Source organism: Ursus arctos, unplaced genomic scaffold, assembly GCF_023065955.2.
Source record: "Ursus arctos isolate Adak ecotype North America unplaced genomic scaffold, UrsArc2.0 scaffold_25, whole genome shotgun sequence".
NCBI lineage: Eukaryota > Metazoa > Chordata > Mammalia > Carnivora > Ursidae > Ursus > Ursus arctos.
This window is the reverse complement of record NW_026622930.1, coordinates 8172085-8197046: the sequence shown is the minus strand read 5'-3', so window position 1 is coordinate 8197046 and position 24962 is coordinate 8172085. Positions and strand designations below refer to the sequence as shown.

The window sequence follows — 24962 nt, the reverse complement described above, 5'->3', positions numbered from 1 at the left end:
TGTAGACATAAAAACAAATAACTTTTAAGTATATAAAACTATGTATTGTAAATGATGTATAAAGGTACTTCGGCATAGAGGTTAGGTGCTGGGTTCTTATCCTGGCCCAGTGAATTTAGATAAGCCGTTGTTTCTCTACTTTCTTCATCTGTAATATGGAGACAGTTAATAGTAGAGTTGTTAGGAACAGTTGGGAATATTGTAAAGTGCTTGACATGCTACCTAGAATATGTTGAGGTTTCAATAAATACTATTATAATTATTATATTCCACAGCTTTTTTTCAGCTGATATATTGTGGGCATCTTTCTGTGCTACTGCATGTAATAATCACTTCATTCTTTTTATGTGGCATAGTATCATGTTGTAAGAGTGTACTGTAATTAACCAGTCCTATATTATATTAATGGATATTTAGGTGGTTTCCAGTTAGTACATTGTATACAGTCCTCCAGTGAACAACCTTGGATGTCTTTTTGTATTATTCCTATGAGAAGGGTCAAATTCTAGAACCTGTGGAGTGACAGAGGTATTTACAAATACCAAGCATGTCCACCCCCCATAGGGGATAAACCTGAGATAGGCACTGCTAATTTCAAGTGTATTGTTGCTGTACAGGATTTTAGGCCCATGTTTGACCTGTCTTACAATCCATTGTACTCCTATCCCGCAAGCTGCTGGAAATTTGGATTTTTGTGTTAGAGTTTATATTGAAACTGTGTTGTGAATTAAAAAGAACGTGTCTCCCAATTTCAGGGCCTTTGGTTTGTCTTGTGTCTTGATATTTCTGTAAGATAAATTGCTAGAGGTGAAGTTGCTGAACATAAACTTTTAAAATGGATACATTTTTATTTTAATGAATATTGCCAAGTTGCTTTTTAAAATTACGTTCATTTGCATTGTGATGGGTAAGAGCGCTCGTTTTCTTACACCATTACCAATACTGTAGTTTTATAATAGCTCTTTCATTTTTACCAGATGTGTATCAACTTTGTTTTTCTGCAGTCTGACAGGAAACTAGTTGTCCTGATTTGCTTGCCTGATGTGCAGTGAAACTTTTTTTTAGTTGATTTAACAACTCTCTACATTGAGACTGTTACTCTTTTGGGATAGGTTACATGTATTTTCCTCACTTATTTTGTTTTAACTTCGCTTATAATATATTTTTGTTGTATAAAAGCTATAATATTTTTATGTAGGTAAATCTTTTTCTGTATGGCTTTTGAGTTTTATGTGTCTTGCTTAAATATGGTCTGAAAATAGTGTTTTTAATATTTTGAAATATTTCTGATTCTTCAATATTTTGAAATATCGTGACATCTGGAATTTAGACTTTACAATGGATAACCAAACCCATTTGAGTGTTCTGTACTTTCCTCAGTGACTTGAAATGGTTATTAGGGGGGCGCCTGGGTGGCACAGCGGTTAAGCGTCTGCCTTCGGCTCAGGGCGTGGTCCTGGCATTATGGGATCGAGCCCCACATCAGGCTCCTCTGCTATGAGCCTGCTTTTTTCCTCTCCCACTCCCCCTGCTTGTGTTCCCTCTCTCGCTGGCTGTCTCTCTCTCTGTCGAATAAATAAATAAAATCTTAAAAAACAAAACAAAAAAGAAATGGTTATTAGTATAATTTATCTAAAGAATGATCATACTTTGGCTATATGGCCACTAAACTACAGTTAACATCATGGGAACTTATACTGTTTGAGTTAGCTTTATAATTACTGTACCAGAGTGGTTCTCGATATTTCAGAGTATACTTATTAAGTTAGATGCCTAAACTTTTGAAATAGATATATAGCTGAAATAAGCAACCTATAGTCAGTCATATACTAATTTCACAAAAATGTGGTATTCTAAGTACCTAAATATTTATCCCAATTAGAGTCACGTTATGCACAGCCTAACATTGGGAAAGGATGGGCTTTTCTTTGAGTATTGCATTAAAACTTTCTGTGTTTGGAAACTGCTCTTTAGTGTTATAGATGTGCTATAGTTTTTAAATTCCTAGTTTGCCATCCAATGTAGAGAAGAGAGAGAAATTTTTGGAGGTACAGCTTACAGATAATAGTGACAGAAGTGAAACCAGAGTGATACATAACTAGTAGCTGTGAAATCAGGCCTGCTTTCTTTCTTTCTACTTAAGCAGATTGCTTCTGAGTTGAGAGCAGACTTTGTAGACAAGAGTTTTGAATTCCCATACCAGAAATCATGGAGGTTTTTAAGGAAGCTGTTTTAGGAAGATGTACTTGGTAGCAGTATGGATGGTGGACTGGCATGACAAGGGAGAAAGAAGGAGTGAGAACAAGGTGCCAAGAGTCAAAACTAGAGTAGTTGGAATGGACTTGTTACACAGAATGTTAAAGCTAAAAAAAAAAAAAAAATGAAAAATGGGCATGTGTCCTGTGTAAGCTTTGCTTTGATGAAAATATCTTAAATATTGTAAAGAAAATATCCTGTGTTCTAAGGTTGAGAGAAAAATTCTGAAAATACTTAACACTCTGGGCCCCCCAGATGCCACTCTTCTTATTCACCAGAACAAGTGGGATGGGGATGCTGTCATTTGTCATTTTGAGAGGGGGCAAAATTCGGATATGTACTATAAATTGTAGGTATGTATTTATATCTTACTCTGATCCAGAAGGGATTAAGACAGAATGCTTTAGTCACATGTTAAAAAGGAGCAAAATGTTCTGCATTAAATGTTGGGTGAAAAGGGAAAATACGGGTAAAGCTATAAAACAGCAAGAAATTAGGGTACAAGTTTTTTGTTTTTTTTTTTAAGGTTTTATTTGTTTATTTGACAGAGAGAGAGACAGCCAGCGAGAGAGGGAACACAAGCTGGGGGAGTGGGAGAGGAAGAAGCAGGCTCATAGGGGAGGAGCCTGATGCGGGGGCTCGACGCACAATGCCCGGATCACGCCCTGAGTTGAAGGCAGATGCTTAACGGCTGAGCCACCCAGGCGCCCCTAGGGTACAAGTTCTTAACAGAGATACAGTGATACTTAGATTGTGTAGAGTAGAGAACTTGTTGGATGGCTACCAGTTTCACTCTGAGAATTCAGAGTACCCTAAAAGTAAAGATAAATCATGTTCATGAGATGAAAATAAACTGCTCAGGAAAAGCACAAGTGTTCTTCATAGTAAAAACCTGAAGGAAATTTTAATAAGTCATGGATACTGTAGCTCTGTATCTAGTCTGTTTTTTCTTTGTTTTATGTAATTGTAGAATTTTATTTTTATTTTTATTTTTTTAAAGCTTTTTTTTTCTTTTAAGATTTTATTTATTTATTTGACGAGAGAAAGACAGCCAGCAAGAGAAGGAACACAAGCAGGGGGATTGGGAGAGGAAGAAGCAGGCTCCCAGCGGAGGAGCCCAATGTAGGGGCTCGATCCCAGGACTCTGGGGTCACGCCCTGAGCCGAAGGCAGACGCTTGACGACTGAGCCACCCAGGCGCCCCTAGAATTTTATTTTTAAAATAGAACAGTGTCTGAAGAAAACTAAATGCTAGTAAAAAATTTGATAGAAAGTGATAGATATGGGCAGATGTCTAATGTGTTTGAGAATGGGAGGAAGAACTCTGCATTCTTGAGATTGATAGCTGTCTGGTGTATTGTTCCAGGATAGGGTCTATAAGCAGAATTCTTTAAATTACTCAGTATTGGAATGTGTATTTTTGTTTTGTTAGAACAGCAAATAAAAGATCCTTGTTTTATCACTCTGCTTGATTTCTAATACTAAAATTGAATGGAAAACTTGACTTTAAACCTCCGTTTAAAGTACAGTGTCATGGTTTGCATTTCTACTTGGGACATTTTGGACATTCAAAGCATATGGCAGCTTGGAATTTCTAGTCCAGCTATTTAAGCACGATTAAACCATTTTTATTGGAGGCACAGGTATCTTGTAACTTTCAGAGTATGTATTTCTTTCTTTTCTCTTACTCGGTTTTGATTCATTTTTATTTTTTTATATGCGTTCTTGAGTTAGTATATGCTCTATACTTGTACTTGAATTAGATAATATGTTCTGTATGTGTAGACAGACATATGCTCTTATGTTCTTTCCTGAGTTAGATGGGACAAATGTGATCTTTATTTTAGATGATGTGATGATATTTTGAATAAAGTAAATAAAAATGCTATAATTTGCATCTAATTTGTTTCCCCATCAAAATGTTAATGTGGAAACTCATAGAAATCAACATATTTTTCAAATTAGGGTGAGCAGACTTAGTGTGAATTTAGAAATGTGAGTTGTTATCCTAATATTCTGGTGATATTTTTGAAGTAGACAGTGCCTTTCCAAGCATTGTTTTTTGTGTGACAGTGAAAAACCTGAATATTTGAGAAAGAAAAAAAAATGGGAAAGATAAGTGAGCCTTAACTTTACAGAGAGTGAGTACTCCTATTTTGCTGGTGATCCAACTTAACTGGCAATGGATTGAAAGGCATGAATGCAGAGAAACGTATTACTTGCTCAAAACAAAAAACAATCCACTAGAGGTTTATTACCTGAAGTTATGAAAACATGAATTCAGTTCACACTTGACTTGAAAGCTCACTTTGCTTGAACCAAGTCTGGCTAGAATGAACTTGCACTTGTTTTCATTTCTGGCTCTACTCATGTTAAAATAATTTATTAAAGTATTCATAATCCTGTGGTAGTCATAATCTGTGGTAGTCTAGTTTACTTGGGGAAACTCATGAAGCAATGAAAAATAGGAGAGAATATAATCACTTTGGAATATGTGATAAGTGTGCTGTTTCCATTTAATACCTGATTTATCTGAGATCAGAGTATGTGTGGTGTGAAGGAGAATTCTCAGATGGTTAGGCAGTTTTGAGGGCTGCCTTTTTTTTTTTTTTTTTAAAGGTTTTATTTGAGAGAGCGAGCAAGCACAAGCCAGAGCAGCAGCAGGCAGAGGGAGAGGGAGAAGCAGGCTCCCCGCTGAGCAGGGAGCCCAGCCATGCAGGGATCCATCCCAGGACCCTGGAATCTTCATCACCTGAGCTGAAGGCAGCCACCTAACCGACTGAGCCACCCAGGCACCCCGAGGGCTACCTTTTTGATAATCACTTTTATGGAACCTGATGATAACTGTTTATTGGCAAAAATATGTACTGACCAAGACATTATGAATGCATTTACACTTAGTTTAATTTGTATATTTTAATCATAGGAGATGCTACATAAATTTGAAAAATAGAACATTAAGATATTTAGTCTGAGCTTGGTGCTCATGTGGATCCCCAGCTCTGGGAATTAACATAGCGTTTATATAACTTTGCAGTTTAGGTTACAGGAGTAGGACCAAGGATCTGAGATGAGTTAATTGCTGCAGCAGATAATATATCTGATTTATATTTATTTAGTAAATATTACTATAAAACCTGGATTGAAATTGAGACAGTGCATAACTAGACCGGGAAACATTGACTAGAGAATATACAGACCAATGGCTAATTTAGAAACAAGCAGTATGGGTTTCCTGGCATTCTTAGTTCTGTGTTGGTATCAGAAGACAAAATACAGAACACTGTCCAGCAGTCACTGTATAAACCAGAACCCAGTGGATAGGTATTAAATGCGTATTGGGACTTCCCTGCATAGGATTCTTGGATTTGGCATGTTATTGCTTAAGTATTGCACTTCATTTTTTTTTTTTTCTCTTCAGTATAAAAAAAAATCCATACTTAGAACTTGGGAAGAAAAGTAGGGGTGTGTGTATGTGTGTATGTAAAACAAACACTTTAATTTTTTAAGGAACAGATTTGGGAGAAATAATTGATCCAGATGTTAGGTTCTTAGCCCATTCCTCATTTTGTATGGTATTTGACTTGTTAGTTTTTATGTAATAATTGTGCTACTTATCTTTGGAGCTCTCATCCGTTGACTTACAATTATTTTAACAAAGAGAATAAGAACAAGAATGAGTTTCATTGAAAAATACTCGGGTCAAATTAATTTCCTAAAACATTTCAAGCATGCCATGCCTTTTTGTATTTAACCAGTTATAGTAAAATCCTACTGATTGTAAAAGTCTGGAATTTCCCTTAAAATGGAGGGAAAAAAAACCTTTTAGACTAGCATCACTGTTGAAGTGTGAATCTCTCACCAGAAATGTGTAATAAGCTTAGTGTGACTACACTGCCCCCCATTCCTCAAGTTATCTTTGTTATTTACCCTGTATTTTATAAATTTTATTCACTGTGAGTCAGATACTAAGTTCTGTTTGTGGGGAGTCTCTTGTATTGGTTATAGTGTTTTTGTAGTGTGTTTGTCCGTGCTTTAGAAATAACAATACAACAGATTTTGGCTCCTTTTCAAGAAGTCGTTTCTCAGTTCACCATATTCTAGATTGTGTTTTCTCTACCAGTATATTTGATATGGATTCTTATAGCTTATTTAGATATTTAGGTAATGAAAACGTTAAAATCCGTGGAGTGGGAAGAGATACAGAGTTTTCTTTTGAGTCGCTTGCTTTTGGTTGGTTACTTTTTGTTGTAAGATATCTTTTGAAAGGAGTCTTTTTGGGTATGGCAGGGAACCAACTGTGTTTAGAAATGCATTTTACTGAAGCAGTTTTTTCTAGTCAAGCAGTTTGTCTCAAATTGTAGAAATTCTTTAGTAGTAATTTAATCTAATTTTGTTTTGTAGTCCAGTTACAACGCAGGGATCACAACAAACACAGCCGCCCCAGAAGCACTATGGCATTACCTCTCCTATCAGCTTAGCAGCCCCCAAGGAGACTGACTGCCTGCTTACACAGAAACTAATTGAGACTCTGAAGCCCTTTGGGGTTTTTGAAGAGGAAGAGGAACTGCAGCGCAGGTGAATACACACATATATGTTTTTCTTTTAATTTATAATTTTTTATCAGTGTAATAAATTAATTTTTGAGGCATTATCTACTCAGAATTGTTCCCTGAAATCTGTCTTGAGCAAGACCGATGCTTAGAAAAAACTTTTTTTCTACAATGAATTTTATTCCCTTTTGATTTTTGATGCTTTTGGTTATTACAGTACAGAATTGTCAGAAGGGGAAAGCTTATTACTCAGCTAAAGGAATGCCTTACCCAGTGTTACAGTGCCTACATATAGTTAACTAGTGTGTACTTACTTTCTGGTATCTTAAAAACTGGTTAAAATTTAGGGAGCCACCTACTGAGAACTGATTTTCATTTTAATTAGTAATGAAACAACTTGATACTTGATCGATATTTGCTCTATCAACAGGATTTTAATTTTGGGAAAATTAAATAACCTGGTAAAAGAGTGGATACGAGAAATCAGTGAAAGCAAGGTAAGGTGACTTATTTGTATATGAAGTAATTTGCCAACTGAACAGCAGCAGTCTTAAGTAGTAAGCTGTTCTCATTAGCGTGGATTTAGAGTCTTTAACGCAAAGTCCGTTTTAGACTATTTGATAACAGAATTTATATTTTGTTTCTAGTTATTTTGAAAGCAGGGAAAACTGAACTGAATTCAGTGATTTTTATAAGTACTTTTTTGTTGCGATATTTAAAGCTGAAACTATGCTTCACAGAAATAATAGATATTTCCCTGAAGAGATGCTTTAAAAATGTATATTAAATATTTGAGAATCTTGTTACCTTTTCATCAATCCTATGGCAATGAACAGTTTTTAGGTTTTCAGATATTACACTCTCAAACTGAGTATCTGTTCAGGTTTTTTTTTTTTAAGATTTTATTTATTTATTCGACAGAGATAGAGACAGCCAGCGAGAGAGGGAACACAAGCAGGGGGAGTGGGAGAGGAAGAAGCAGGCTCCTAGCGGAGGAGCCTGATGTGGGGCTCTGTCCCATAACGCCGGGATCACGCCCTGAGCCGAAGGCAGACGCCTAACCGCTGTGCCACCCAGGCGTCCCTCTGTTTAGTTTTTTATCATATTCACTGAGTTCCTAAAACTTTATTATGAAAAATCATACATACAGTTCATAAACCTGTGACTGGGCTTGTGGTAAAGGAGTTGTATTCTTAGAGTTGTGTGTGGAATTCATTTGACCCATTTTTTAAAATTGCATAGGGTCGCCTGGCTGGCTTAGTCTGTAGAGGGTGCAACTCTTGATCTTGGGGTCGTAAGTTTGAGTCACATGTTGGGGGTAGAGATTATATTAAAAAATTGCTTAAATAGTGATAATTTTCTCAGCACAGTGCAAAATGCATATTTAATCTATAATACAACTGAAAAATTGATGGAAAGAGAACCAAAGATTGAAGAAAACTTGAAAGAGGGGATTAACATAGAAGAAAGTCTTTTGGTTTGAGTCAGATTTATAATACTGTTTTCTCAAAACAGCATATATATATTTCAAGCACCTGATTAAAACTTCAGCAATAGAAGGAGTGTTCTAAACGGGGGACTAGTGTACTGCATGTTTCTAATTGATAGAATTCCTTTTTTTTTTTTTAAAGATTTTATTTATTTATTCGACAGAGATAGAGACAGCCAGCGAGAGAGGGAACACAAGCAGGGGGAGTGGGAGAGGAAGAAGCAGGCTCATAGCGGAGGAGCCTGATGTGGGGCTCGATCCCATAACACCGGGATCACGCCCTGAGCCGAAGGCAGACGCCTAACCGCTGTGCCACCCAGGCGCCCCACTAATTGATAGAATTCCTGATACAAATGAGATTTTATTTATTTTTAAAGATTTATTTTAGAGGGGGGGGAGGGGGGCAGTGCAGAAGGAGAGAGACTCTCAAGCATACTCCCACGCAGCATGGAGCCTGGATATGGGGCTTGATCCTAGGACCTTGAGATCATGACTTGAGCTGAAATAAAGAGTCAGACCCTTAACTGACTGTGCCACCCAGGCACCCCATGAATGGGATTTTAAAAAGGAAGTTCATTTTGAGGTGAGCAGCAGATGTCCAAGTTTAAGTATTTTTTACTCATTTATTGAACTTAGTGTTTCCTTAACCCTCTATAGGAAATACAGCTTTGTTTTAATGGCATTTTTTAAATATTTAAGTTTAAAGCCATAGTCAAGTAGACAAAGTTAAAACTTAGATTTATTTAATGTGAAATGTGAGTACTACCTCATTGATAGTTTTGTTTCAGGTACTTACTTCAGTAAGTTTCTTTAAGCAGTAATTCTTGACAGAGTTCTTCCTGCTGGTTTTACTAAGGGCAAGAAAATGTGTTTGGATGAATGAAAGTAATGCTCATTCCTGTTCAGATTTATCAGTGTCCTTTTCTTTATAGCTTAACTGTAGGTAGTAAGTTGGTTAGAGAAAGGGACTGAGGTTAGGCTTCATAAGTTTTTGTGTCTGCCTTTTGTAGAGAAAATTTCTTCCCCAGCTGGTTAGTTTTAAGACTTGATACAGGATTTCTTGATGTTGACACTGTTGATATTTTGGGATCAGATTAATTCTTTTTTAGGGTGCTATCCTGTGCATCGTAAGATGTTAAGCAAAACACATCCCTGGCCCCTTTTTACTAGATGCACTGCCCCTGCCCCCGTCTCTCCAAATTATGACCAAAAACGTCTCCAGACATTGCTGTATGTTCCCGGAGGAGTGTAGTCATCCCTGGTTGAAAAGCAGTGATTTAATAGATAGTTCCAATTGATTTATGGTATTTTGGCAGGGGGAGGGAGGATTGTATGACATTTGAATTTTACTTAGGTTGTCTTGTTCGCTGTCTAATATTCTGTACCAAAAAAAAAAAAAAAAATATTTTGTAATTTTTTTTGGTGACCTGAATTAAGGCATCTTAATTTCTGGGTTAAAATTATTAAAATAGCTATAAACATACTAATGTGTAAATGTGTGCTGATACAGTAGCCATTAGCGACATGTGGCTGTTTCAGTTTAAATGAACTAAAATTAAATATCCAGTTCCTCAGCCAGGCTGGCTCTATTTCACTATATATACATATATATATTTCACAGTATAGTGGCTACTGTATTGGACAGTTCTTTAGAGTGCACTTATCCAAAAGATTTGCTTTACTAGAAAAGTCCGTAGATCATTGTTCTCATTCCTTCCTAACTCCCTTTGTAGGCCTATTCCTGCAACATCTTGCTGGCTTAATTTAAATAACCAGGCCAGCCTTGCAAAGTGAGTGTTTTAGATTCCTAAATGTAGGAAGACAAATGTTATATATCTAGATGATCCTTTTTCTATAAGTGATGATTAAATGTGCCCTCAAAAAACAAGGGAGGCCCTGAATCTTTACAATTTACTTTTAAGGTTTTGGAGTATGAAGTAACACTTTCATTTATGTTACTTGGGGGAAGTGAGGAGGAGTGATTGGTGTTTTGGTACTGAATAAAACTTTATTGAGGAATTAGAAAGTGAAGAAAACCATTGACCAAGCACACATTAAAATTGTTTTTTGTTTGGACAGGTATCATCCTTACCACCAGTGGCATTAAGTACTCATCATAGTACTTTACAGTAGTACCAGGGTCAGGAAGATGATTTTTAAATGCTTTCCTTTCTCCTTTTTCTTGGTGTTTCTACTCTAGGAAACTATCAGTAAGTTTTAGTTCTTTTCAGAGTCATCCCACCAAAGCCTTTTGGAAATCTAAACTATTATGTAGTAGTGTTGGCCTTAAAGTCACTTTTGATACGGTAAAATTATATCTGATGTACTATGGAATACTCAGTATAATCATTGAATGTACTTTTTTAAGCAATCAGAATATGTGTTTTTGTTATAGTCTAACATTCATGATATGTGCATCATCTAGGTCATGAATAAAATACGCTTCTAACATTCGCTCCTATGGAATCACATGCTCTCCTGTATGATAGTCCTCTTTTATAGCAGTTTCCAGAAATGTGGCAAAATTCTAAAATGGTATGGGTCACTAAAGAATGTTCACTAAAAGTTGGAAATTGCTTTTATTTCAAAATTGGTTGGTATATGAAGGCCTGGTATTTGGTAGAGCTTATAGTGTTTGTTTACCCTCCATAAATTTGCACTGAATTCTTGGGTTTTTGAAAAATTATCATATAGTGTATTTGAAATAATTTCTTTTGTGCTCCACTGACAGAATATCCATTTCTTGTTTGTTTAAACAGAATCTTCCACAATCTGTAATTGAAAATGTTGGAGGAAAAATTTTTACATTTGGATCTTACAGATTAGGAGTACATACAAAAGGTAAATACTGTTTTGATTATCTTGAGAAGGAATACTCTTTAGTTCTTAAAAGTCATCGCAGTTACTTGTGGTGTATCGTACAGCTTAGTGAGTTTGCATGGAAGATAGAGTACTTCCAGGAGCCTAAAGGTGGTTAAGGAGATAAAAAAGATACCTTCTAAACCTGCACTGATCAATATGGTATTAAGTAAATTAAAAAAATCAGCTCTGTACAGCATAGGTAGTATAGTCAATAGTATGGTAACGACCTTGTATAGTAAGAGGTGGTAACTACACTGAAAGTGGTGAGGAGAGCATAATGTGTAGCCTTGTGGAATCACTGTGTTGTACACTGGAGGCTAATATAACATTGGATGTCAACTATACTTCAGTTTAAGAAGTAAGTCAGTGCCACATTTTCAGTATCAATCGGTAACACGGTGGCTACTGGCTACTGTGCTGCAAAGTGCGAAGAGAGAACTTTTTTCCCATTGGAGAGTTCTTTTGGACAGTGTTGCTCTCTGTATCATTTCCTCTACCCTGAAGAATATCAAGTTAGGAAATCCGAACAAAAATGAGTGGAAGCGTTTTAAAAAGACCTGTGGATATTCTTTTCCCCATGATTTTTTAATTGTAAAATACAGTTGAGCAAAACCCAAACCACAACAGTGTATCTGCAGCCATTGGTGATCACAGTCAATGTTTTCTTGCTTACGCTTGTACTTATCTAATGCAAATAAATACACAGTGAAAATGTTATCACGGCAGAGAACATTTATTGGAGTTTTTTGTTGGGCATTGAGCTAATAATAAGCTTTTGGTCCTCATTATCTTACTTATTCCTCACTTCTCTAATTCTCATGTAACAAATAGAAGTCTGAGACTTACAGAGACAGTAGACTTCAGCAGTTTCTCCTAGCCGTCTCTTGGGAGAATTATGATTCTTCAGCCATTAACCACTGGCTTCTTTGTTAAAAGTATCTGCCAGGATAGTGTTCTCTTTGTTCTGGCATCCTTCCTTCTCCCCATCTCCCACTGCTCTGTTCCAGTAGTAAGTAGTTAGTGCATTTGTTTTTGATGTGTCCTGTGCACTGCACGCTTTTCTCCATTTCACGTATATGCTAAATACACAGCCTTCAGAATAGTGCCTTAGCTATTGAGTCTTCTAGGGAAATGACTATGTTGACCTGATTCCACATTGATCTCTCCCTTTTATGATCCCAGTTATTGATTTAAGCCATCTTTGTTGTTTTCCCCCTGTGCACTCAAGGCTGGCCTCCTCTCAAGAACTAAATTAATAACAAGTATCTTACCATGGTGTGCCTCTTTGGATTCTTGCCAGTGATCCTTTTTGGAGTTTATTCTGTAGGTCTCATTTGGGGCCAGATAGAGGCTTATAAGCACTGCTCACATATGTGTGCGGGGGGAAAAACACTTTTTGTTTGTTTTGGTTATGACTAATGACATCAAAATTTTGGGTATATTCTTGAATAGTTCCCTCTCTTTAACATAAAAGTCCTATCTGAGTTACCTTTCTCTGACTCCCAGGTCACCTGGGCCACTACAAACAGAGGATGCTTCAGGAAAAAAGATATCCCATCAATTAGGATCATGTTTTTCCTATACTGACCAGTAATGTTTTTTAAGGGGAAGGGCACATTTTTAGAGACTCACCAGTATAATGTTACCAGATTCTCAACATCAAGTACTGCCATGATAAGATGCAAATTAATTTTTTTGTAATAGTAATTAGTGGTTGATGGGCTTAATTTTTTTTAGGTGCCGATATTGATGCGTTGTGTGTTGCACCAAGACATGTTGATCGAAGTGACTTTTTCACCTCATTCTATGATAAGTTGAAATTACAGGAAGAAGTAAAAGATTTAAGAGTGCGTAAATGTTTGGGGTGAAAGGGGAGGAGTTACAAAAATTAGTGAAATTGAGTGAATTTTATGGTATAGCCGTCATTTATTGAACTCTTGTAATTTGCCAGACACCCTTTAAGGGCTTAACATGTATGCTTGCATTTTATTCTTTATAAGCCTAAAATAAGTTTCATCTCATGTTCAGATTAGGAAATAAGGCAAAAAGAATAAATATTAAGCAGTGTGGCCATGATTATGTCTGAGTGGCAGAAATCAAGAATTTGAACCTAGGTTTATCTGATTCAAGAGCCTAGTGTCTTAAAGCTAGTTGTTGAGAACCTAGTCTATGTCAGGCATTATGCTAAGTTATGTTTTATAAATTGCAAATGTCTCATTCACTTAAAAGTACTAAAACTAGTATAGGTCTGATCTGTTGTTTCAGAGACACTAAACTTACTTAATTTTCTTACAGGCTGTTGAAGAGGCATTTGTACCAGTTATCAAACTGTGTTTTGATGGGATAGAGGTAAGGTATAATTCAAATAGACAGTTCTTGCTCTTGTGTAATGTTGATTGATATAGGTTAAAAAATTACTTTAATTGTTAAGTCGATGTGATATTAATTTTTTTTGTTAGAAGTGACTGTTCTTAGTAGAATATCAGTTCTAGTCTTTTTAATTTTTTAAAATTTTATTTTTTTTAGAGGGAGTGGAAGGGAGAGAGAGAATCCTAAGCAGGCTCCACATTGGGCTTAGTCTCATGACCCAGAGATAATGAGCTGGGTGGAAAGCAAGAGTTGGACGCTTAACTGACTGAGCCACCCAGGCACCCCAGTTTTAGTGTTGTGGGGTTTGTTTGTTTGTTTGTTTTCAAAGAGATTTATTTTAGAGAGTAAGAGAGATGCGTTGGGGCAGAGGGAGAGGGAGAGAATCTCAGACAGACTCCTTGCTGAGCTCGGAACCCAGTGTGGGGCTTAATCCCACGATCCTGAGATTAAGAGTCTGATGCTCAATGGACTGAGCCACCCAGGTGCCCCTTAGTCTTTTTTCAAAGAGCCTCATGAAATTAAGAGCTAAAATATAGACAGAAATAATTAAACATTGACTAGGAAATGCTGTTACAAAACTGTTTACTAAGTAGGTTTTCCATATGCAAATTTATATACTTTTAGTCTTATTAAGGTGATAACATGATATATTTTTGCAAACAGAATTTTGCCTTGACTTCATTTAAATTAAATATTTAAGAATTTGAGAGAAAACTGTGACCTGATAGCATGTATGCTGAGATATTTTCTGGTAGGTGAGGATTTATGAGTTCAGATTCTTGAGATGATACTCATTTCTGTCTGTTGCTCTCCACAACATTGTGGTGAAGGCAGTTGGAAGAAAGCTGGTAAGACAGTGAAGCAACTTCAGTTATTTACGTTACTTCTGTCATATATACTGGTTCTGGAAAGTCACTGATAGTGAAGATTGTAAAAATTTGGAAATTAGTAGAATAATACTTAATTGTTTTGCAAAAAAAGGTGACTTCTGTAGTTGCTGCATAAAGATGCCCAGCTCTGTCTTCCTTGAAAAGCCGAATGATTAACCTTAATTAAGTAGACATAAAATGTTAAATTTAGTAAAGGTTTGTCAAGTTCAGGTAGATTTTGTTGTCAGCGTTTAAATAAATATAAAACAGTTTGTAAGGTAAGGCAGTGTCTTGCTTTCTCCAAAAGAACATTACCAAAGAGGGGGGATTTTTTTTTTTTTTTTTTTTTTTGGTGGAAGACCCAACTCAGTTGAGCGAACTTTCCAGGATGGAGATGAAAGTCAGATGGTTACTTGAAATATTTAATGTTAGTTTTCTATCCATACATTGTACACTGTTTTAGGGAATGTCTTTACATTAGAACATTAAAAAAAATCATTTTATCCTGATTTAAAATGGCAATTTCTGTTGACTTGCTTTTTGAGTTACCTGTTTTTATAAGTACATAGTCTTTATTTTGTCTAAATTGGGGGAGCTACTGGGCTTTGGAATCTGTTTCATTGGAACATTTATGCTATACCACAAGTTAATTATTTAAAAGTGTATAGCTGTTTTTCTATTTTGTAGGTATATGTTTTAAATGGTTTTTCACAATAAGCTCTTTTAAAATACTGCCTTCTAAAGGGATCTTCTAAAAGGCTTATTTCTGGCAGCATCCGAAGTTTTGGAACCTTGAAATCATACCCTTAGGAATAATGACCAAATCCATGCTAAGTTTGTTCACACTCTCACCTTCCCTTGGGAAAAAGGGAGGAGTGCCTGTGTGGCTGGCTCCGTTGGTTAAGTGTCCAACGACTCTTGGTCTTAGCTCAGGTCTTGATTTCAGGGTCAGGAGTTTGGGCCCTGCATTGTACTCCTCACTGGGTGTGGAGCCTACTTAAAAAAAAGTAGGGGGGAGTTTTGTTTTGTCATTTGCATTCTATAAGCCTTCAAAATGAGCTAGTGTTTATTTTTGTTTTGTTTCTGTTTAGTCAAAACTAAGTTGGGGGACCCTACTGTAATGTTATAGATATATAAGTTCTTAAATGTAAGGAGCCCCCTTTTTACTGCTGGGTATATTTGGGCTAAATACAAGTATGTTGACCTTACAAGTTGGGCACCTTTCAATATATAATCAATTTATAAGTTATATGGCTGGAGAACTAAACAGTTAATTTTAAATAGTCTAGTAGTAGATATATATTAACAAATTTAGTGTATCCAGTAGATGCATTAGTAAACTTAGTAAGTCAAACTTAGTAAGCATGATTAAAATGACAAGTAGGTATTTATTCAAGTTCTCTTTAATAATGCCATGTTTTAACCTCTGATTAAAATACCTATGCTATAAATTAATGGACTTTGGACTTTTGGAGGCATTGTCTTGTTGATAGTTAATGAGAAGATCCTGGCTTTAAAGAGTATTAAGTGTTTTCTTTGTTAAAGAAATGCCTTAAAAATAGTTTGATGGATATGGAATATTAAGTTTTGTTTTTGTTTTAGATTGATATTTTGTTTGCAAGATTAGCACTGCAGACTATTCCAGAAGACTTGGACTTACGAGATGACAGTCTGCTTAAGAATTTAGATATAAGATGCATAAGAAGTCTTAACGGTATGTTAAAACCCACTTCCATTTGCATAGTAGCAGTTTTTGTCAAATATGAAATAGTTTTTAACTCAAGATTTTATAATGGAGCTTTTTATAGCCATCTGTTTAGCCATAGTGAGTCAAATAAAATACGCTTTACTTAATAGTTAAGACTACAGAAGAGTGTATGGTAATTTATTTTACTACTAGTATCTTGCACTGTTATTCCTTTTCTTTCTGGAACATTTAAAGACTGACAGTTGTGTTCTGTTACAAGTGGTTTAGGTTTCACTGCATAACCCTAATTAATTGTGATCATGATACTCTTTGTAACCTTTTCAGCTGTTGTGTTTAAAGGAGTTACTTTTGAACACTATTGTATATACATTGCTGTTCCCATGCTGTCAAAGAACAGTTCTTGGAAGCTTAAGTGGATTAAACCCTTGTCATTATATCTGGACTATAAGGTTTTAATTATATGATGAACGTTTTAGATTAGGCAGATTATAGATTCTTTGGTTTACAGTAATGCTTGTGATAGGAGAGAAAAGTTTTAGATTTATTTGCCTTTTTTATTCAATTAACGTTACTGATTCTATGAAATAAGTTTTTATTTAAGTTTGACGTCAATCTTAGAAAATTGATAAAAAAATATTAAACTTTTGATGATTTAATGTTCTGTTTTCTCACTCCCTGTTAATCAGGTTGCAGGGTAACCGATGAAATTTTACATCTAGTACCAAACATTGACAACTTCAGGTTAACTCTGAGAGCTATCAAACTGTGGGCCAAACGTGAGTTCAGAATTTGTTGGCTAGCTTATTAAAAATGTTTCAACTTTTGTTCAACACTAACTTTTCTTTTTGCTTTTCCCTTATCAACAGGCCACAACATCTATTCCAATATATTAGGTTTCCTCGGTGGTGTTTCCTGGGCTATGCTAGTAGCAAGAACTTGCCAGCTTTATCCAAATGCAATAGCATCAACTCTTGTACATAAATTTTTCTTGGTATTTTCTAAATGGTATGTGTTTAGATTATATTAAAATAAAATTGATTGTAGACACTGAAGTTTAGTCTTATTTCTATGACATTTCTGCAGCTGGTTTCAGATTCAAATTTTAGTTCATGATGTAGCCGTTTAGGTAGCCTTGGGGAGATCATATTGTGTATAAAATGGCAAACCTAAATTCCTTTCCTTTTCCCTAGCTTTCCCAGGATAGTAAGGCAGGTGCTTTTTTGTGCTTCCTTATCCTCTAAATAAACCCTGAATTTTAGCTGTCATGTCTGCTAAAATCCAATGAATTTATATCAGTTTTAGGAAGTTTGGATGAAACTTATATATAACACCTCTTTTACTCTTTGGATTCTTCTAAATTATAGGTCATTAGTTTCTTGGAATTATTTTTTTGCTTTCAGTTGCCCATTTATCTTTGGTAAAATATTGACAATGTAATTATATATAAAAACTTTTAAGAATAACTATAAATGTGTAAAACATAGCAATTTTGTCATCCCTTTGAGATTAGTCATTAACCCAGGACAGTTTGTTTTTAAAGCTTCCTCATTTCAGCATGTTCACATTTGTCAGTCATTATTTCTTTGAAGAAAAGATAAAAAATTATTGCCAATTCGTATTAGTTGCTTTGGCCTACAACGTTAGGTTTCTTGGTTTTCAATCAGATTGATCTTAGAGATTTGTCTTCCCACTCTATACTTGCCAACCCCTGTACCTCCACCCTTTGCAAAACTTTAGTTATTTTTTAGTTATTTTTTTAGTTATTTTATACAAATTTAAGTTATTGGAAATAATTTTATAATTTACATCTGTGCCCCACTTTTCAGTACACATTCTGTTATTTACAGATTTGATAGCACTTAATCATATATCGTCAGTTGTGATGAGATTGACTAAAGAATGTGAGAATTTCTGTAATGCTACACATACATAGCAAATGATATTTCTAAGAAGCTAAGCTTGCTACTAAGGATGGCAAATATTTTCCAATTTTTAATCTCTTCCATAAAGGACTGAGGTAGCTAACTCGTAGAATGCGTCTTGAAAACAGTGTTATTCATGTCACAAAGTTTGATCACACACATTCATGTTAGAATCTTTAGGTCGTGAGATAAAATTTTCCTAATCAGTCTCTGTAATTATTCATATTCCTTTGCCTAAATGAATTAACTTTTTCACCCTCACTTGTCTTTGGACATAGTATAAGGATAGGAGTTTTGTCTTTCAAGAGGGATTTATCCTGTTGAAGTTTGAGGTGAACACATCGGATGTCTTGGGATAGTACTTTTTTATTTAAATAGTGCTTTATCAGTTCTTTGAGAGGCAGAGATGATGTGTGACTTACCAGCCTGAGAAAGCTACCAAATGGTTTAAGTTAATTTCATAGTTTAAGTATTTTGAGTAGTCTTAACATCAACAGATAGGAATAAAAGATGATATATATCAAGAGGGCAAAATGAATGAAGAAGCATCACATTCACAAATGCTGTATGTTTAACAAAATACGTTTAGATGGTAATATCCAATAGTCTTATCAAGTGCTACAATCTTTTTAAACAGGGAATGGCCAAATCCAGTGCTATTGAAACAGCCTGAAGAATGCAATCTTAATTTGCCTGTATGGGACCCAAGGGTTAGTGTATTATTTTTTCCCCTACAAATTCGCACTGTGCAATAACAAGTAAAAATCATCTGCATAATCTTCAGGGAGACTTCCCATCCTTTTATGTATGAGTGGACATGTCCGTATTACACTTTCTTTTAGATAACCTCAACTATAATTGTCCTCTGATGTGAGAAGCATAATTATGTACCCTGTAAACTCCTTTTAATTGTACATAGTTTATAATATCAAGTTCACTAACATTTTAATTTATTCTATATAGAACTACCGTGTAAGTCAAAGTTTGTGTGGGCATTTGTGCTTAAAAAAAATAAAAGGATACTCAAAATCCCTGTATTTTTTTATTTGATCTAAATATTCTGTTAAAATTGGGTTGTGGTAGGAAAACTGTTTAACGTTTACATGTGGCAGATAACTTCTAAGCAGTATCACTCTAATTACTATGATGTAATTGTAAAAATTGGTTTGGATATTTCAGATTACAAAAACCTGGTTGGGATAAAAGAAGAGCTTCTGTTCTGCTTTTTGGGAAGTTACGACCTTTACCGCTTACTCAGTTATTTAAATGTTAACAACATGCACTTTATTAATTGATAAAAGAAATACAGGTTCAGTAAGGCTTTTAGGTTTATAAAATTCTTTTTTTCGACATTAATTTCCTATCTTATTACAGTATTGAAAATTATGTCAGTTTTAAGTCTGTTAATTACATCAAGCTATCTGTTTTCAAGTTTTCCAAACCTCAGGCATTTAATTTTGGAGGGATGTGAATTTAGTTTCCTTCGTGGAAATATGTCACTTATCATTAGTATACAGATTAAGTTATTAAATTTTTTTCTTAAAACGATAACACAGATAATATAGCCTCAGCATGTGTTAAGAAGCTTATACTTCCTATAAGTTAATGGTATATTTAAAAACTGTGTTTCCATCTTGTTTAAAATTTGTTTTGCACAGAACACTAGTATGGCATTTCTGAAAAGTGTAATTATGTGTGCATCCCCATTTCTGTTGTTGAAAAAAGAAAAACTAAACATCAGTAGAAGCTCAACTAGAACCCTTTTTGCTCGACAGGCACACTGTTTCTAGTAAGGTTGCCAAAGTAGTCATGCCCAGATGATCAAAGCAAACCTTTAGTTAGACCAAATCTCTGATTCTGTGAAGAATTCCTATAAAAACAATGTCACCTTACGTGGTTTTTCTTTCTCAACTCCAGCTATGAATGAAATAAAATTTAATCATTGGTTCAGTTTAACAAGGGGTAAAAAGTCCAAGTATCTGTTGCATATGTACTTGAAGAAACTGATTGGCTGTTGTTGTATGTAGGTAAACCCCAGTGATAGGTACCATCTTATGCCTATAATTACACCAGCATACCCACAACAGAACTCCACGTACAATGTGTCCGTTTCAACACGGATGGTCATGGTTGAGGAGTTTAAACAAGGTAAGTGTTCATCCTTATGCTCTCCTTTATACACGAAGGATCTACATACCATTGTAGACCCAGTAGTTGGCTGTGCAGTTTAAAATGAAGAAAGCATTCACTGAAGTGGGTTTTGGTGTTTATCGATGGCAGTATATATTTGAGAATTGACTTGAAAAACTCAGTTTAATTCCTTTGAGGCAAATTATTTTTGATTATATACTGGAAAGTTAACCAATTTAAAGCTATCCCCTTAGGGGCCCTTTATGGGCTGCTTTAGTGTTACACGGTTGCCATGTAAAATTTTAAAATGCTACTAGTTTGTCTGCACTGGGTGACATGAGAGAGGCTTTTAACAAGCTATCTATTTGGAAGAGCTTTGAGCAGGATTGGGGCCAAAGTGTCTATTATTTTGGAAGAACCTCTAAACTTTCTGAATCCTAGTAGTACTGTTCTAATTTCATTGCCAAAAACGGTCTTTGAGGGAAGTAGCTGAAACAGGATGATTTGATCTGATTGATAATAGTCATGAAAGAGAATTAGCTGTAGCACTACCAACTTCAAACTCAGGAGTGTAAAATTTTTTTCGGTAGTGTGAAGAGGCTCTTCATGGGAGAATGTTGCTTAGGAACATCAGGAAGCTTGTTTTTAGAAAGGGAAGAATCCGCTTATGGGAAATTTTTCTTACTTGGTTAACTGCAGTGCTTCAGTTTTTGGAGAGAGTCATCCTATGAGCATGGCATTTAGAGTAATGGTAATTTACCAAAAATCTGGCTCTCAAAAACTCGTCCAGCTTTTTGAAAAGTGTGTATGTGTGTATAAATCTTTGTGCTCTAAAGTCATAGACTGAAATTGCTATTTGTTAAAATTATGATCTTAGGATTATAGTGAATGCATGTGGTATGTTTAAGATCTTTAAAATTCTAGATTGTTAGACCGAAGCATGCCAACATTTTAATATGTTTTTAATTTAGGTCTTGCTATCACAGATGAAATTTTGCTGAGTAAGGCAGAGTGGTCCAAACTTTTTGAAGCTCCAAACTTCTTTCAAAAGTACAAGTATGTATTTTAAGGCATGTCAGACATGTTGCTCTCTTAAGTAATGGTTTAATGGTAGCATATGTGACATCTCTTCTTGCTAGACTAACGTAGTTTTTAATTTTCCTTTAAACATCTTCTATAGAATTTTCCTCCCTGTCACAGAGGGTGTACTGTTTTTAGTAAACCCCTGATTTTTTCTTTGTTGAGGTGAAGTGTAGCCCCTATAGTTTGCCGCCTGGTGTGACCAAACGCCTGTTTGTAGCAGCGTCAGTTCTGTAGGTGACTTAAGTCGTCACCAGAACTCTCAATCCGGATGCCTTGGCAAAGGAGTGAGCAGTTAAAATCTGTAGTTACCGTTCCCTCAGGAAACGAAGTATTTTCAGCCAGTTTTGGAAATTTACCGTTGAGATTTTATATAACCATAGGCAGAGCTAATAAAATGTCAGCATAGAGTCAATAAAGTGTTTCCAGTAGTTCTAGCGCATGATTGGCCTCACATTTTCCCCTAATGTTAAAGCCCCTTCAGATATTTCTACAAATAATTTTCTTGGAATCTAAGTGGGTGTAATATTTTTTACTAGTGGTTTTAATATAATGATATAATACCTTAGTACAGGTTAAAGCCTGAATGTGTTGGTTTTGATGAAAATTGTAAGTTATAATAAATCTTACTTTAAAAAAAAAAAACGGACTTGCACTTTTATTTGCCCTGAGCTGAAAACTTGCCAAAGTCCCACTTAAAAATTTTTTTCTTTAATGCTTGAAACTTTCCTGACCATTTGATCTTGTGTTGGATTGTGTTTTGTAATAATCTAAGCAGGATTGCTTTATGCTATTTCCCCAATTAAAAACAAGAATGATGACCTTCATGATGTCTCTGTGTTTTGTTTCTGTATCTTTTGCATGAAAAAGCAATATGGAGCCAGCTTAATTGTTGTGTTCTGGGAGCACTGGTTGTCAGTAAATATTTAAATAGTATAACATTGAATGCTCTTGTTTATTATTTATTCCCCATAAATTGTGCTTTTCCATTTGGCAGATAATTTTTTATTGTTTTTTTATTTTAACTGATGTTGAGGAAGTACCTTTGAACATTTAAACTACTAAACATATATTCTGATATTTAAAAAAAACTACATCGAAGTACATAATTGCTTGTATGGAGAATAAGGAAGAAACTGGTTTTATAGAAAAATATCAGCATCTCTTAATCCCTGAGAATCAAAGACTAAGCTAGATTGATTCTTTTTCCTCTCTTCCTCATAGGACTAAGGTGGGTAGAATGAAGTTCTTGAAAGTACTTAAGTGGCTTCCTTCACTTGAAGAAAGATTTAATTGTTGAAATTGAAACCTTGATAGTGTCATCTGTTTGAATAAATTTGCATTACTAGAACTTCGAAGGTTTTTTTTTTTTTTAAGCTTGCTTAATCTTCTGTCTTTTAGAAGTTTTAAGCTATCCTTTATGCCAAATAGTACCCATAAGGTCTTCAGTGGACTGAGTAAAAAAATCCTAGATTATTGTCTTTACTGAATTCTCTTGAAACCGATCATTTTAGATAATCAAAAACAACTTCAAGCATGGTTAAGTATAAGGAGGTAGCAACAAATAGAGGAAATTATATCAGAAAAATTTAAGTTTTAGCTCTGAGTCCTGGGAAAACTTTTGAAAACGTGGCAATAATGGGCTGGTTTTATCTATACCAATCCTATTTATATTGTTAACTTCTCCAAAAATTTTCCTCTTTATAATACCTAGTGCTTACTATCATTAGAATGTAGAGGTAGTCACAGATTTGAATTTCTCTTTTAACTTAACCATATGTAAAACCCCCCAAATTGGCTGTACAACTGAATTGAAATCCTTTGTTTTCTCAAGTCAAAGTTGGTTAAGCCTTATCTGAAGTATATCCTGAAAGTAGTGCCATTTGTTATGTATTGGATTTTAAATTGTCACATATTTGCCTGTCATTCTTGGAGGGAAGCATGGGGGAAATTACATTTTCTTAAAAAGCAGACAAGTCATCTTCCAGAAGATCTCAGTATTCCTTGAGAAAAAGGGTGTAATGGTGCTTTGTGCATTTTAAGTAACTGTTAAGAAGACATTTTTCATGTTTTTCCTTTAAGATAATTCGAGTTGACATGTATCAATAAAATAAATCATCATTGACATAGGTTATGTGAATACTTATTTCAGGTATTCCATTTCACTAGGAAAAAAGGAAGGAAAGGTAATAGCAAGAGGCCAGCATGTTCTCTGAGGTGTAAGATTCATTATAATTTCAAGGAGTATGTGTGAATAGAATAATTTAGCCTTAAAATGTTTTAAAAACTTAAAATACTGAACTTTAACTCTTGGTCCCGAGTTACTTAAAGATGGAATTATAAGGATTTTTTCTCTAAGATAATTAGATTTTTCTGTGCACATAGCTATAATCTACCCAGGTAAAATAGTAATGTGATGAAATGGCCAGGAAACCTACTTACATACAGTTTTTTGGGGTTAAATAGTTATTCGGTAATAAGAGCAACAAAATTTGTTCTTAGGAATTTTTAAATAGGTTTCAATTCATTGGGGATACATTTTTTATAGTAAAATTTTTTATTGGAAACTGGAAATCTTTAAATTTGGGAGAAAAGTTAATGACTATTGCGTTAAAGACTTCAAAGTGTCTCCTGAAGGCATTTGAATATCTTGAGCAAGTAAATGATGGTGGCAATTGGAAATTGGAGCTCCCATTCTTTGGGACAGCATAAAACAAATATATGTAGTCTAAATTTAGAAATACTTCTTGGTCTCTCTGTTCTCTGATAGGGATCTTAGGAATTGAATACCAGTTCTGGTTTTTAAAACTTCAACAAACTCAGTATTTTGGTTTCAGTTTCTTATCTCGATGAGCCTTTGTTTTATTAATGGATTCCTAGTAGGTTATTTCTGTTAAACCGAATTATTGTATTTTATATCTCCTACTTCAAATTTGCTTAAATGTGGCTGAGTAAAGGACATAACCACACCCCCAGGCCCCCTCTCATTGCAATAAGAACTAAAGTTGAACTTTTTAAACTTCAGAACTTTAAACTTTGAGTTCCAACGAAATTATGTTCAAATGGATCAGATGGATTGTATGTTTTGCCTTTGCAAATAGAGAACATTGTGCAGGTTTTGTTGAAGACTCAGGGGTGATTAAGAACATCCATTTTAATAGTGTGGTAAAAGAGTAGTTTAGAGACTGAGAGTTTGTCCCTGTACTAGGTGAACTCAGATAACTTTGCTTTTTTGTTTTTGTGTATATGCCTGCTTTTTATAGTTTGTTGTCTCCTGTTGTAAGTTGTACACTTCTGTCAGAGAGCTCTTCCTCCATCTTCCTTTTTATCCCGACCCCCACTCCAGTCTGCTGCCCATTTCCAGTCTCCTAGGGACTGGAAATCAGGTTACTGAGCTTGTTAGGATTTTGGTGCATTTAAGAGCATTTAAGGGGTCTTAGAGTGGGTTTCTGTGTACGTAAAATGCATGAGCTTTTAGTGCTTTTATGTGACTTTTATTAACTTTTATTTATTTGAGCCATCTGTGTGTGTTCTGTATATTTGGTTTGATCCAAATAATGCTGAACAAGTTTAAACTGGTGGTAAAGGAAGTATTGGTCTGTATGGATTTGAGCTGCATATTCACATATCTGTCTACATGTTTTCATATTTATACATACTACCTCTGTTACCTTGAAGTTAGCTCATTTGAGTTTCACTTTTTCCCTGCCAGTAAGAGGCATTA

The 24962-nt window shown here is 35.1% G+C and overlaps 1 protein-coding gene across 4 annotated transcripts in view; it reads left to right on the top strand.

Annotated features, from left to right (window-relative positions):
• Positions 1–24962, top strand: part of PAPOLA (poly(A) polymerase alpha) — a 59612-nt gene that overhangs the window by 10274 nt on the left and 24376 nt on the right. For 3 of the 4 annotated variants that reach the window (XM_044389940.3, XM_044389939.3, XM_026515336.4), the window contains exons 2-12: positions 6660–6833; positions 7239–7305; positions 11057–11138; positions 12897–13006; positions 13455–13508; positions 16001–16112; positions 16793–16882; positions 16973–17111; positions 18666–18738; positions 20056–20176; positions 21130–21214. In XM_044389940.3, the coding sequence (XP_044245875.1) occupies positions 6660–6833; positions 7239–7305; positions 11057–11138; positions 12897–13006; positions 13455–13508; positions 16001–16112; positions 16793–16882; positions 16973–17111; positions 18666–18738; positions 20056–20176; positions 21130–21214 (1107 nt within the window). Of the gene's footprint in view, positions 1–6659; positions 6834–7238; positions 7306–11056; positions 11139–12896; positions 13007–13454; positions 13509–16000; positions 16113–16792; positions 16883–16972; positions 17112–18665; positions 18739–20055; positions 20177–21129; positions 21215–24962 lie in introns of those variants that run through there. The other variant, XM_044389941.3, reaches the window with a different exon arrangement.